General features: G+C 39.3%; 1 protein-coding gene across 1 annotated transcript in view; it reads right to left on the bottom strand.

The window, feature by feature from the left end:
- Positions 1-2,158: 2,158 nt before the first annotated feature.
- Positions 2,159-15,886, bottom strand: part of Spata18 (spermatogenesis associated 18) — a 32,572-nt gene continuing 18,844 nt past the window's right edge. The window contains exons 6-14 of the mRNA XM_013008920.1: positions 14,363-14,602; positions 12,730-12,788; positions 12,302-12,537; positions 10,420-10,578; positions 9,199-9,374; positions 7,231-7,354; positions 5,368-5,451; positions 3,318-3,363; positions 2,159-3,025 (exon numbers count right to left, since the gene is read on the bottom strand). Coding sequence (XP_012864374.1) covers positions 3,018-3,025; positions 3,318-3,363; positions 5,368-5,451; positions 7,231-7,354; positions 9,199-9,374; positions 10,420-10,578; positions 12,302-12,537; positions 12,730-12,788; positions 14,363-14,602 — 1,132 coding nt within the window. The 3' untranslated portion in view covers positions 2,159-3,017. The remainder of the gene's footprint in view (positions 3,026-3,317; positions 3,364-5,367; positions 5,452-7,230; positions 7,355-9,198; positions 9,375-10,419; positions 10,579-12,301; positions 12,538-12,729; positions 12,789-14,362; positions 14,603-15,886) is intronic.

Here is a 15,886-nt window from a genome sequence, read left to right as displayed (position 1 = left end):
TGATGTAATTGAGTTACATGCCTTGTGTATTTTACTATCTTACTTTCCCCCTTCATAGGTTTAAGTAGATAGATGCTAAATTAATGTTTTCAAATCCTTTTATTAATATGTAACATCTTCTCTGAAATAAAAATGGACTCAACTCCATTTTATGATTACCTTGACAGGAAATCACCAAGGAATACAACTAGATATGTCACAAACTACACGAAACCCAGCCCATTTGCCCACCCAACCCATGTCCTTAGCAATGTATACACAGAGATATTCAGAAAGTATTTGGGTTAAATGAACAAAACAGCAAACAAAGTATTGATGTCATATGCCATGTGGATGAACAAAAGAAAACAGGACTGTCTTATTCTGAAGTAAGAAAAGCTTGGAATAAGATTGTGGGGTTGAAGACTTACCTCATTATTATAGGGAGCGGCTGAAATAATGCAAGTAAAAATTCTACAGCAATGATTACATACTAGTCACAGAGAACAGCTTGAATATGACAAGTGGAGCTATGGGTAAAATAACACAAAGCCAGCAATTAAGCTACATGATGGAACTGCAGGAGTCCCAGGACAAGAACAGATGTATTCAGTATTCACTGGGGGCTATGTGTTCATAGATTATACTGGGTGAAGGGCATCAATGAGCCTGATCATCTAAAGAGGATTTCATTGAAAAGAATTTACAGTACAAAGCACCTTGTCTTGATTTTATTGTTAGAGAATAAACTATTAATACAGAAACTAACTCAGGGTACGAAATAAGAATGTTTCACTTTTCAAAGTTTCTAAGGCAAAATGAGTACAAGCCAGCAGTCTTGAGTTTCAGGTAGTCTTTCCAAAATTTATTCCTGCTTGCCTTGTGTAGTTACAGTTCAAAACAGAAACTTGAGAAATGGCAAGGGGCCAGCTAAGGACTGAGAGCACTCAAGTGAGCTATATGTGACCATTTTCCAAATCAGATTATATTACTATATAGGCTTTCGTTAGTACGTAAGATTTTAGAAAAGTCTTGTAATATATAGCACAAAGTAACTATTGCATGGTTTTCATGTTCACTGAGTTGTCCAGGAATGCAATTGTTGTGTAAATCAAGGCAAGACTTGGGGCAGGGAGTTGTGTACAACATTACCAAGAGTTGTTTAGTATTTCAGAAAGTCATTTCCAGTGACAAGATGTGATCTTATGCCATCAATATATCAAACACTGACCTGTAGTTGTAGCTAGTGATGTTACATGCAAGAACTGCATAAAATTAGTCATCTGATGCCTTCATTTTATCTTCTGTAATGGCTATACCAATGGTTTTTATTGAAATATATTTTATTGTTACTAAAATGCTTTCCTTTTCTTCTGCTTTACTTGGTAGTTAGTGTATGTGGGTTAAAATTACATGTATATATATATATGTGTATGTGTATGTATGTATTTCATATCTATTTCTGCTTTCCTTTCAAGATATGCAAGAAAAATAGTTGTATAGTTGTTATAAAAAGTTGATAGTAGTCTCTGACATATTTCTTTCCTACACTTTTCTATCTTTTTTTAATGGATGTATTGAGTCTGGTAGTAATACTCACATACTCACTACAATGATAAAGGTTCAGAGAGATGAAGTAACTTGTTCAAGGCCACAAAGTGAGTCAATGACTAAAGATGTCTAGGAGCTACTGAGCTCCTTTCAATGAACATTACCTGGCCTCAAAGAAATAACAAAACACAAAGAGGAAGAAACTCTTACCTCCGCATGACCTAGTGATGTATGGAAAAGTGGTCACGGAGAAGCTCATGTAAGGCTGGCTTGAATATTTTTTTTAAAAGCAGGAAGAACATTACTTATCCCAAGGCAATATCAAAAACATTTTTATCTTGACCTTGAACTCTCAAGAGTACTTCCTAATGAAGAAGTTAAGGAAGAAACTCAGTTCGCAGTCAATAAATGCCGCCTTAGGGCTGGGAAGGTGGCTCAGTGGTAGAGCACTTGCCTTGCATGCCTGAGGCCCTGGGTTCGATTTCTCAGCACCACATAAGCAAAAAGAAAAAAGCCGGAAGTGGCACTGTGGCTCAAGTGGTAGAGCGCTAGCCTTGAGCTGAAGAGCTGAAGGATAGCGCCCAGGCCCAGAACTCAGGCCCCACGACCGGACCCCCAAAAAAATAAATAAATAAATGACACCTTAGTTTGGGGCCTTGAATGGAGTTCAAGGAGGTCTGAACTTGCAAACAACTAGGTGAAGCTGATAAAGGACAGCTCCCTGGTAACTTTATATTTATATTTAACACATGCATTAAAATAGAAAATTCCTAGGAGATAAACACAGAGTAATTAATATTTATCTCAAGTTGGCCTCAATCAAATCATTCATCTGAAAGTTGACTTTGACATGTGGTTCTCCAGGAATCCAAATGAGACACTCTCCAAGTAAGAATAAGCAAACCAATTAAAATTATGTTATATGTTATTATCTTCTACATTTAACTCTAAATCACTGCTACTACTGCTCTAAGTTCTCCAACCTGAGACTAGCACTAACTTCTAAGCATTAAAAGCCAATTTAAACAACCAATTTTGGTTTCAGGTTAAAAGTTGATATAAGCAATTGTAGCATTTATAATTGGTAAACTGAGTGACTTAGCCTTCCTTTTAGATTTAGCACGATAAGCAGAATTTCTACTTTTGTCCACAGGGTTGCTATAAAAGAGCCCCATATTTCAGAATGGAAATCCTGAATCTATGTAATGGACTTTGCTTCGAATGAATATGATCCTAAATGCCTATACAATCGTTTTTATGAAATTAATGGAATTTGTACCTAGAAAGTATAAATCAAATGCAATGTACCTAAAGTTACAAATGCGCTAAGACAAAACGTTTAACTCTCTGTGTGGAGTGATACACGGAATTGCCTTTTCATATCATGTTAAGTGAGGTCAGAGGCAGACAAGGCAGGCAGGCAGATGGAGGCACTGGAGAACTTGGCTGTTACCCTGGAGTGTGGCGAAGGAACATGTCTGGTGGCTTTAAAATCCTAGGGAGAAAAAAAATATAGAGGCCATTACTGATGGTCACTTGTCTCGATTTTTTTATGCAAGTACCTATATGGAAAATGGGTACTCAGTCTGTTTGTAGCAATTAAACCTCCCAACATAACCCACAGGATTCCTATGGGTTCCATCCATGAGAGAGCCCAGAAATGAATGATGGGGGTAGAAGAAAAGATATTCCCTAGGAAGCCAAACATTCATCTTGCTGCAAAATGCTAAGCACTTGAAAGAGTATAAAATAGTATCTTTATGATCCATCTTTATGATCTCACTTACTTGGCAACAAACATCTTACTGGAGAAGGACTCCGGCTTCGAGACATCTGGAAGACATAAGAGTGTAATGTGAACTACACGGTGAATGGAGCTCAACAAATGAATGCTTTAGACATATCCTTTCCATAAAACTAACCAATTCGTTGCTCTGAAGTACTTTATAATTATGATTTTTCCCTTTAAGGCTGACCACTGTGATTTCCTTTTATGCTTTCTTTTTAAATGGGTACTGCTTTTGATTTAGATTATGTTAGTAACTAGATAATGTTAGTTTAAACTACATTGTTAATTAGATGCTGGGTTCAATGGCTTAAAAGCAACCATATTGAATTTACTGATTTCCACAATTATTATTATTGCAATTAACTAACAAAAGCTAAAATGGTGATGCACTGAAAGATCCTTTAGAAAAGTTATCTCTCATATGTCCAAAATTTTCTCCTATATAAGGAAGGTTACCAAGCAGCCAGAAAAGAATCATTTTTCAAATCTTAACTTCACTTTCATTAATCTAAAAAGACTAAATTGTAAATTGTATGACATTGACTACCAGCATCATTTTTGCTCTGAGCTTCAAAGGCCTTATATAAATACATGCTAATGAAGATGGAATCTGTTACTGAATCAAGACTTAAATAAGACAAAAAAGCAGACTAACTGAAAGTATTTGAATTCTGTTTGACAGGTAGACCTAATTTCATTGTAAGGGAAGGGTAATGGAAAAAGAAGGGAAGTTAGGCAGCAGTTTCACCACTGAGAAATAAGATTTCTTTGTCTCAAGCTTAAATGACTTTGTTCTCCCTTAGCATGGGAAAAGAAACAGGGAGAAAGAAGTACATATTCGTCAATGTTTATCTACAGAGGACATTTTGGTGAAGACTTCCAATGAGAGTCTAAAGTGTGCCATGGTTAGAACACAGGAAGTACCTAATTTTACTCAAACCTCTGATAGCAGCACTCTTAGAATAGGGAGATCTTTAAATCTCCCCAGTTATCATGCTCCCAAGATTTTTTTCCTTATCAGTCCACTAAATGCATTAGCATTTGGCTTTTGCCTAATAGTGTAACTACTTAGACATTTATGAAAATAGATATTAAGCAAAAGGATGACTCTTCCACTTCCCTAGAAATTCTTCCATTGTTTTCTTCCCCTGGTGAAATTCCACTCCTAAAACAAACCAAATCAATTACCAACTCTAGCCTTCCTACATGGAGAGCCATTGAGGGGAGATAACCATTTTTGGTCATTTTCAGGTCCCTCCAGAAAACGGCATCCATCCAAAGAAATGTGTATTTGAGCCTGTGCTGGTGTTTGGGTCTTTATCCAGACTTACACTCAAAAGGCTTTGACCTAACGTTATTTAGTTTTTAGCTTTTTTTTTTTTTTTTTTTGGTCATGGGACTTGTACTCTGGGCCTGGGCACTGTCCCTGAGCTCGTCAGCTCAAGGCAAGGTCTCTACCACTTGAGCCACAGGGCCATTTCCATATTATTTGTTGAATAAAGGAAGGAGTAAGTTGTAATGATGTTTTGGGGGATGTTACCTCCATATTTTTCAGAAAGCTCTTGCTATTATTTTATTTTTGATTGAACACCTAATAACTAATGCTAAACTCATTTTTTCTACTTCAAAGTTCGGAACATTTAATGCCCTTTTAATCCCTTTTCAGAGCATTAAAATGTAGATAATTCTAGCAATTGCTCTAAACTCTACAGTACTTTCTCAATTAAACTGGGAATTGAGCCCAAATCAGTTGACTAAGGTACCCAGTTTTCTATTCAGAAGATTATCAGATCTTTAATAGCCATGCCATTCAAAGTTAAAGAAATGTTACTCCTTTAACTAAATAGGTTTTTAAAAACTACCTCTATTTCTTTTTTTTTTAACATCCTAAATTCCTTAGCCCATAATGATAAAAAAAATCATTTCAGGGTTAATGTTATTCCAACAGTGTCTCTTTCTACTTTTTTATAGTCACCTCTTTTACAGGCGACTATAAAAATTTTCCATCATAGGATGCTTGGAATAAAAATGATTGGACAGATATGTACCGTACTTAAACCAATGTGGCTACGTGGGTAGATGGGACTTAAACTCCTGCTTCGACAACGACTTACAGATCGCATCGAATTCCACTAAAACGAGAAAAAGAAATGGGAGTGAGTGATGGTCTTTATGGTTAAAACAACATGCATATTCCATCCAATAAGAGGCTTTACTGACAGCATTGTACTTTGCTAGGTCTACTCACCAGTATGATCAACATCACTTTCATTTCCTACAGCTGTCCAACATCTGGCAAACACTTTTAAACAAAACCCCATTGTAATAGATTTGGGAAATATTCAGATATTTGATGTGTTAGGATTTTTACGAGGTTTTGTGTGTGAGAAATCACATTTGAGTTTGCAAGTGAGTTTGCCTCCATGTAGGTAAGGATTTGTGGCGTTTTCATCATTGTTAAATCCTCTAGCACCTAGGTGTAGTGCTTGGGTTATGAATATCTATAGAATAAATAAATATCATTGAATGAAACAACACAGTGGGGCTTGTGAAATTCATCAAATTTCATACATCATGTACATGTGCTACTGTGTGTTGTCAGTAGTGGGGCTTGAACTCAGGGCCTGGGTGACATGTGTATTTTTATTGTATATTGATACTTCAATAAAGCTGTCTTTAAAAAGCAAGAAAGAAAATTTTATTCACTAAGATTTTATAGGTAAAATACTTCTTTGAACATTTCCCTTCATTCAACTCTCTTTCTTAAGTTCTTCCTTTTACTCTTTTTTTTTAAAGGTTTAAGTTTGAACAAATGTTGGTAATATATTTGAAAGAGAAGGAAGTTAAGAAGCAATAGCTATTTGACATAGAGCTTAAAATCTGTGGCTCTTTTCTCTCCTTCCTTTCCAAACTGTACTGCAGCTAAGTTTCTTAATAGACAGTAACTATTGTCGGGGCAAGAAACATGTTTCATGGCGATATATGGTTGTCAGACCAACTTTCATAGTATAAAATGTTTTATTCAGCCAGAATTTACTGTAATAGGATTTTTAAGCTACAAAAACCCTTATTACTAAATTGTATGAAAATAAACTACTCTCTGTACTGTCTGCTGATATGACCACTTCCTCTATGGTTCAGTTCAAGGAAAACAAGAAGCAAGCCATTAAGATGGTGGCTTTGCTCTGGACCAAAGGGCCTCACTTTAGAATTTGCCTAACTTTCTACGAAAGGCAGAAGTAAACAACACATTACATGAACTGTGCAGAATATCTAAGCAGTCATAGCGCTCAATTCCTCCCACCCCAACCCCCAGGAACACACACACATACACACACACACAGACTCCATTTTGAAGTCTGCTCCAAGTGTTCAGCATATGGAAAGCCTTGTACTAGGAATCAAAAACTGATTGGCTCCTCTCACCCTACATTCCCTGACCCTTTTACTCCATCCCTCCCCCTCCTTATACATCATACCAAGGAGAGAAAAATGACACATGTTTAACCTACTAAAATGGAAAATTACTGATAAAGAAAACAACTGGCAAACTATTTCCTAAAAACTAATTAATCACTTTTAAATACATAGGATTATAGAAAGCCTCCAACAAGATAAAAGGAGTTTAGCTTGAAAATATCAAAATATATCTAAGTTGAAGAATTAAATATGAGTAATTTCTATCATCTAAATAGATCAAACAAAGAAACTGTTGCTAGAAAATGTTGAAGATATCTTGAGGGAAACAAAAAGATATTATTTCCATGGTCATCTCCTTCCTCTCCTTTGTATGAAATTTTATCAAGCAATTCTTTATCAACTCCTTTTATAGAATCTTTGGGTTTAAAAATGTTCTCGAACTTGTGAAGCAAACACTGGGGATGAATTTTCACTATGCAAGGCCACCGTACAAAAGCCCCTCTTCTGGTGACAGCTTCTCCCTTCATAATGACACAGTCGTTCTCCATGAGAGCAGGCCAGACGTGATAAAAGACCAAGGGAGCAGCAAAATCTGAGTCATAGCTTCGGCGGTACCTTTGTAAACAAACAAAACAACAGGGAAGAGAAATCAATTATCTTGCTATTGCTGCTGCTAGTGGTCAACCCCAAAGCCTTGGGTACACTAAGCAAACACTTAAACCACTGAGCTAAATCCAAAGCCAGAAGTTAGGCAGTTACACAGCACAAGGGGGGAAATCTCAGCATAAAGTTTTGGTTTTGATTATGCTTAGATCTAGATAAATATGGATTCTGATTCTATTATTAAAGAAATGGGTTTGGGCTCTTAGCACAGGAATCAGTACCGACTTGAACCCAGCATAGAATGGCTAGGTACTAGCATGTCCTATTAAGCCAATCATTTTCCTTTTCTTAGTAGGATTAAAAAGGTGGCAAGTCAGGAAAATGCTAGAATCACAGACAATTTGAAGTTCTATAAGGCTTCTTATGAGATTTTTCATGTTGTCATTATGAACAAAATAAAAGAAAAAAACGGGTGGATGGTTAACATAACTGGAAACAGGGTCAATAATTATACTCCCCAAAAGGGTAATTAAATGGACTGGTGAGAGCTGAGGGCCCTCTCAATCTTATGGTAAATCAATACGCTTATCAATAACATGTATGAAATATACTCAGTGTTAAGGGTGGAGATAGGAAAAAATAGAATAGCTCAATCAGCCTGAAGGATAAGTTGGACCTAGTAAGTCAAAAGAAAGTGTGAAAACATATAAGGTCCTGCTACTGAATCCAGAGAGAGAAAATACATGGTTTGACCATAGCAAAAGTAAAAAACAAAACAGGTAAGTTTCAGTTTTACTCAAAAGGACTCAATAGTGTTTGAACACACACAAAAAAAAATAACAAACCATACAAATTAGCCAAAGGAATGCAGAAGAAGAATAAAAGGGTGCTGTCTGGGTACTAGTGGCTTGTGTCTACAATCCCAGTTATTCAGAAGGCTAAGATCTGGACAATCACACTTCCAGGTCATCCTGGGGAGGGGAGGAGGAGAAGAGACAAGTTCACCACACCCCCATATCTCAATGGAAAAAGTTGGCATAGTAGTACACAATTGAGTCATCCCAACTATGTTTGGAAGTTTAACAAGAGGTTTCCAGTCCAGGCAAAAAACAAGGTCCTACACCTCAAAAATAATCATAGCAAAATAGGGCTGGAGATGTGACTCAAGCAGGAGGGTACCTGCACAGCAAGAGTAAATCCCTGAGGTGAGGCCCATATTCAATTGCAGGGCAGATAAGTGAAGTGAGATGCCCAAGATTACACAACTAATAATTGATACTTGGTGTTCTTAAGCACTAGCTCAGCCTCTTCCAGGATTAATTTCCAGATCAAACTGTGATCTCATTAAATCTCAATAAACATTTTCAGTTTATTTCTTCTAATTTATAAAGGGGATATTTACTATGTAAAACCTGTCAGAAATCCAGTAGTCATAGACAAGAGTTATGAGCATTCATTTTCAAACACCCGTTTGCATACAGCCCACTGATGTGACTGTGAGATCTCAGCTTGCTGAACTCCATTATCAACCTCATGTCAAGGAATGTGGTACAGGGAACATGTGTTTTACACAAGAAATCTAGTCTGGCCACGTGCATATATAAAACATCTGTCTCTTACAGTGCTCAAGACAGGCTCCAGGTACTTGGTAACTTCTCCAACAGCCCATATGCTTAGTGGAGAATTAACCCAGAAAGGAGTCCTACTTGAAATACAGAGAAGTCCATGGCAAAGCCTACAAAGGAGGTAATAACTATTGATTTTCCCAGCTGGAATCCCTTCTCCTAAGTATTCCCAGGAAAGAGACAAGCCAATGTATTAATAAAGAGTCCTTAGCTTCTACCCGTGCCTCTTACTTGCAATCATTAAAGACTTCTCCATCAGCCCCGAATGCAATGTCAAGAGGTGGGTCTAAAGACTGCATTGCAAAAGCAATGCAGCAAATCTCCTGGATGAAGTCACTGAGGAGGCAAAAGTCAACTTCAGGAGGGAAGGAGATCTTAGGGTTGACATTCATGGCTCGGATCACATCCTGAAAAACAAGAGATAGCATATTGATTGTCAACCTATCCTGAGGATTCTGACATGAGTTTAGACTAATGGGAAGTAGGAAAAGGGCCTGTGAGTAAAATAAGCTTTAAAAAAAAAAAAAAAAGAACAGTGCATGTTCTCCTTGCTAGTAGGGGGAAAAGGAAAAGTTTCACAGAGTATAAATGAGATGCTAAGATTTAAAGAAATTGTAAATTTTAAATCCAATTAGCTCCTTAGCTTTCTACTGTAAGTGTATGAGGTGCCAACATACAACTTTGACTTGTTTCTAATCTATAGTAATAACTAAAAGAGGGTTCTCTTATCGAATATTCACTACATACCAAGTCTTGTGCTAAATAAATTACCTTTCTTTCACTGAATACCTCCGTAACTGTACAGGATAATGATCACTGTTGTTCCCATTTAAGGATTAAAAAATGAAAACATAAGCATGTACATAAGCAAGTAGGAGAGTCAGGATTCAACTCCACACTTATTTCCCAAAGCCCTTGCTCTTAAGGACTAAGATATTCTATCTCCTAATCTTTTGTTCTTCATTCATTTTTCCTTTTTTATTATTTCAGTTTTCTTTTTTTACTTTTGTTGTTTTTGTTGTTGTTGTTAGTTGTAAGGCTTGCACTCAGGGTCTGGTACTGTCCCGAGCTTTTTATACTCAAGTTGAGCACTCTACCACTTTGAGCCACAGCGCCACTTCCAGTTTTCTAGAGTTTAATTGAGATAAGAGTCTCACAATCTTTCCTGTCCATGCTGGCTATGAACCACCATCTTCCTGAGTAGCTAGGATTACAGGTATAAACCACCAGCACCCAGCTTTTTAATTTTTAAAAAAAATTCTAAATAGTACCACAAAGCCCAGAACATTTTCTCCCATAAACTGTCCAAGAAAAAAAAATAAAGACATGCTATATACTGTAAATTCTTTGTCATTCCTTTCTACTCTTCCATCAGGATGGGTTCCTGTATTATCAGTATTTATCGTGTCATTCAGCCACAAACTAGTCCTAAACGAGAGACCCAGTACTTACATTAACACTGCTTTGGGAATCATATAGATCAAGGTGACAGATGATATACTCGGAGACAGCAGTCTCAAAGTCGTTGGACCCTACGTAAGACGGCGTCAGTGACTTCCTCACCCGGATCTTGAAATGTCTGAATGCCATTTTAGCCACGTGGAACGCCTCCTGCATAAGAACACAGGAAGTTTGCCTGGTGAGGGGAGGAGGTGAAATCACCTACCCACAGAAAAGAATTAGAAAGACTAGAAATAGAGCATTGTATCAGTCCTCAAGTAACTAAGCTCCATAGATCATAAAGACTTAACCTGAGATAAAGAAAAAAACAACTCTCAATTTTCAAAGTATATAAATACATATATGACAACTTGCAATCACTAATTTCAAAACAAGTGACTATTATTGTCATAATTCTGAGTGAGTGCAGGAAACAGGACAGTGCAAAGATTTGGGGACAAAAATACTCTGCTGTAGACACAAGCAAAAAGTAAAAGAAAATTTAGTTAGCCTCGTATTTACATATATATCATCTTAATAAACATTTATTTCATGTCTATTATATAGCAAACACTAGGGAAACTAGTTTTTTAAGACAAGGATGCTCACACAACTTTAATTCAGAAGGTAATTCTCTTTATTTATTTTTTTGTGCAGGTCCTGGAACTTGAACTCAGGACCTAAACATTATCTTTGAACTTTTTTGCTCAAGCCTAGCACTCTACCTCTTGAGCCACAGTTTCACTTCTGGCTACTTCTGGTAGTTATTGGAGCTAAGAGTCTCTCATAAGGCTTTCTTGCCCAGGCTGGATTTGAACCTCGATTCTCTGATCTCAGCCTCCAGCTAGGATTATAGGCATAAGCTACCGGTGCCCAGAAGTGATTCTTAACTATATGTACCAGGGTTGGCAAGTTTTTTTCCTACAAAGAGCCAGCGTTTGAGCTTTTCAGTGACTGCCGCTTTTTTTTTTTTTTAATTCTCACATCCCTTTAAAATATAAAACCATTCTTACCAGGAGACTGAGCAGGGAGAATCAGTTCTAGGCCAGGCTGGGTTACATACTGAGACTTTTTCTCAAACAAACATTCTTAACTGAGAGGCACTATGTCTCAGAAATACAAGCTGGATCCACATGGCTCATAAGCCATAGTTTGCCAATCTCTGACCTCTGATATAAATGAGTAAATATGGATTTCTGATCATTCTGTTCTCATATTAACCTTCTGCTTTTTTTTTTAATTGAACTATCTCAAAATAGACTCTTCATGGGCTGGGATGTAGCTCAGTGGCAAAGCACTTGCCTAGCAAGTGCAATGTCCTGGGTTCGATCCCAGCACCAAAAAAGAAAAGACAAAAAAAAATAGACTCTTCATGTCTCAATAGGGCACCCATTCATAAAACAAATGTGTTCACTGCAAAATAATAGTTTCACGTGTATGTTTTTAGTTTGCCATAATCAAGTAGCTGACATGCTCATAGTTTTGGTTATAACTGTTAAACTAACCTGCAGGAAGACCATCCAATGAGAGTTACTTGCAGTGATAAATCGACTGTGCACACATATGCTCACATGAGACCAAAGGTACAGGGCATAAATCAACTTTAACAGACTCATTTGACATAGTCCTACTCTCCCACAAATGACCACTTGGCATATGGTGTGAAGTTAATTACTGTAAAAAGTGAATTGCCTCTAAATATCTTTAGGGAAATGGAGGAAGGATAGAGGGAAGGGCGGACGTTAAGAGGAAAGAGGCAAAAGGGGTTACTGCGCTGCCTCCTTGAGCGGCCTCAGCATCCCCCTGTGTCTTCAAGCCTGTGCCATTCCCTCTAGCTGGGTCTTGTCTCCACTGCCCCAGGTGCGCCCGGGGTCGGGCTGCAGGCGTCACGTACCACGGTAGCGATGTAGATGATCCTCTGCACGGTCTCCGCCTTGTCGATGCATCGCCGCAGCAGGCACTGGGCATCCAGGCGGGCCTGGGAGTAAGCGTCACTGAACCGGGACAGCAGCGCGGCCTTGCGCGCCACGCTGGACATTTTGGAACGATTCGGGGATGGACTTCTGACCTTGGCGATTGCAACCGAGGGGCTGCCAGAGCGGCTCCTGCTGCGGCTGCGGTTGGGGCTGCAGCTGCGGTTCCGGCTGGGGCTGCGGTTGTGGCTGCGGCTGCGGTGGCGACTGCTGCTGCGGTGGCGGCTGGCGTCGCGGTTGCAGCTGGCGTCGCGGTTGCGGCTGGCGTCGCGGCTGCCTCTGCGGCTGGCGTCGCGGCTGCCTCTGCGGCTGGCGTCGCGGCTGCTTTTGCGGCTGTCTCTGCGGATGGGACTGCGGCTGTCTCTGTGGCTACGCTGGACAGGGCTAGGAGACCGGCTTCTGGCAGACCTGTGAGTGAACGTCAATCAGCTGTCCCTAAACTCTGTTTCTTGTCCCCACCTAGTCCATAGATGACACACTAGAGACCTGCTAGAACAAGCTACATAGAATGAGGCCCTCCTCCCTCTACTAGGCCTGTGAGAAGGCTCTCCAGAGGCCTCAAAGGTGACAAGAAACAACACTAGTGACTGTCTCTAAACCCTTTCATTCATGCACCAACTCAATTTGCCCTTTCAGCAGCCTTGGGAGGCAAAATCACTGTTGACCATTTTTCAGATGAGGGCTTGGAAGTTATAAAAGATGACTAATAGGACCATCTGGGGAGTAGCGCCACCATCAAGAGCCAGAGGAGAAGTCTTGGCATTTCTTACCTTGACCTTGGATTACTAACTCATCACACTTTACTACACACAAGCCTTCTGGTTTAAACTACATTGTGACCAAGTACAAAGTAAAGTTATAGTATCAGATTAGTAGGGTTGGGAATGTGGCTTGCCTAGCATGCATGAAGCCCTGGGTTCGATTCCTCAGTACCACATAAACAGAAAATGCCAGAAGTAGCTCTGTGGTTCAAGTGGTGGAGTGCTAGCCTTGAGCAAGAGAAACTCAGGGAGAGTGCCCAGGTCCTGAGTTCAAGCCCCAAGACTGGCAAAAAACAAACAAACAAAAAACATATATATATATATATATATATCAGTCTGATATAGATATTAGATATATAGAGATATATATATCAGACTAATAGCCAAAAGAAAATAGGTCTCCCAAAGGAAAATCTTAGAGGAAAAAACAACAACAATGATGGTATAGCGGGGAGGTGGGGGCGGGGGGAGCTTCCTTGTAGGCTTTTTCTAATTTTCACAGTGCAAACACACCAGGTAGAAAGGCATAGGCTCTTAGAAGCCATTACAAGTTAATATCAGGACACTATTACCAGAGAATTACCAAACAAAAGCTCAGGTTACATTTAGGAGAACATGGATGGGCAATGGGTAATGGTGCTTTGATAGCCTAAATCAGGACATGTTGGGGTGGGTAGAAAGAATAAGAGAAGTACAAAGGCTAAACAGAGAAGCACACTGCTTTGTCTCCACTAACACTGTCTTAATGAGCTGCCTGATCTGTCCATTAGTAGGAAAAGATTTCACAAGAACATAACTTACACATGCCAACCAAGAAAATAAAATGTACAGTCATCCCTAGAAACAGGACTCCTATGCCTCAGAGAAGAGAAACTACCCGGATATTATAGAACATTTTTAGTGTTACCAGCAGCCTAGTTCCAGGCTTTCAAAAGACCCTTTTCCTTCTCATATCTCTCAATCCAAAATAAATTAGTTCCAAGTTTCTCTGTCTGGAAGCATACAGTTTAAGCAAACCTGTGCTTGTAAGTCACAGCTCCTCCCAGATTATTGGGGTTTGAGATTACAGTGTCATTTTACTCACCCATCCAACTCACCCATCCACCTACCCCCAGCCATTCAGGCTTTTACCACTAACTCAGATGAGAGAGAGAGACAGAGAGACAGAGACACAGAGAGAGAGCGCGCTTAAAGTAAAAGATCTATGAGAGTTTGCCAGACCTTCCTTGGAGACCAGTCTTTTCAGAAGACAGAACAGCTATCTCATCCTTCAGGTTTCGGACCTGTTTCTCATAGTCAGCTATCTCTGAGTTCCGCTGCTCTGAAACACGGGGTGTCTTGTCTATGTGTCGTTGTTCTGAGGTGCGCTTGATGGAACTACGTTCTGATCTGTACTGTTCTGAACGTCTAGGTTCTGAGTTTCTGTGGCGGGCATCTTCCTGGGCTTGAAGTGATTTAAGCCTGAACAATGAAGGGAGGGAGTGGGATGAAAGGGAAGGAAGGGGCAGGAAAAGGGAAGGGCAGAAAAGAGAAAGGGAGGAATGGAGAGAGGGAGGAAAATAAACAACGATTAACCTGCTTAATGTTACTGGGTGGTAAACTTGGATGAAAATATATACACACACGAACACTAATTAATGGAGAACAGAACTGTTAGAGTCAGGGTACCAGGTCACACTGGCAGCTTCTGGGGGAAAGGATTCTAAAGAAAGGATCTTCCTGCGGGTCTTCTTCTAGGAAAAGTCTACATTGTACTCAGTTGTACAAAACTCTCAAACATTTGACCTTGGAATCTAATCCAAGCTGATCTAGGATATAATCTCCTACACTCACTGGCTCTTTAAATTTTTATTTAATTATTTATTCATTCATTGTGTGTGTGCCTTTCTTGGAGCTTGAACTCAGGGCCTGGGTACTATCTCTGAGCTCTTCTTCTCACTTGAACCAAAGTTCAACTTTGGCTTTTTGGTGATCAACTGGAGATAAGAGTACCATGGATTTTCCTGCCTGGGCTGACTTTGAACCACAATCCTCAGATCTCAGCTTCCTGAGTAGATAGGATTACAGGTGTATGAGCCCAATTTTGTTGTGTTTTTTTATGAGTTCAACTTTTTGAACACATGAAATACAGGGGCAAACTACAATGGAAATACAATGATATTCACAAGACTCCTGAAAGTGTGGACCTATAAAAATAATGCAGCATAGAAAAAGACAAATAAAATTTTAGAAATAAAGTTGGCTTCCTCATTAACATCTATAGAGACATGGCCACCATAAAACAGAAGTGAGCTAGGTGCCTGTGGCTCATACCTGTAATCCTAGCTACTCAGGATGCAGAGATGTGAGGATCGTGGTTTGAAGCCAGCCAGAGCTGGCTGAGACTCTTTATCTCCAATTAAATCATAGAAAAAGCTGGAAGTGGAGCTAAGGCTCAAGTAGCAGAATGCTAATTATCTTTTGCTCAAAATGGAGCTCAGCGACAGCACTCAAGCTCAGAGTTCAAGCCTCAGAACTGGGGGGAGGGGGGAAGGGTGGGGAAGCAGAAGTAAAAGTCTAAGAACATTTTATGATACAACTAATGGTGGTATAAGATGAAAGGTAAGAGGTGAAGTTATGAAGGATGTAGAGAATGTAAAAATGTAATCTTTGGGGCTGGGAAGGTGGCTCAGTGGTAGAGCGCTTGCCTTGCATGCCTGAGGCCCTGGGTTCGATTCCTCAGCACCACATAAGCAAAAAAGAAAA

This window comes from Dipodomys ordii, unplaced genomic scaffold, assembly GCF_000151885.1.
Source record: "Dipodomys ordii isolate 6190 unplaced genomic scaffold, Dord_2.0 Scaffold8, whole genome shotgun sequence".
Lineage (NCBI taxonomy): Eukaryota > Metazoa > Chordata > Mammalia > Rodentia > Heteromyidae > Dipodomys > Dipodomys ordii.
The sequence above is the reverse complement of the archived record's forward strand: the minus strand, read 5'-3'. Positions and strand labels throughout refer to the sequence as shown.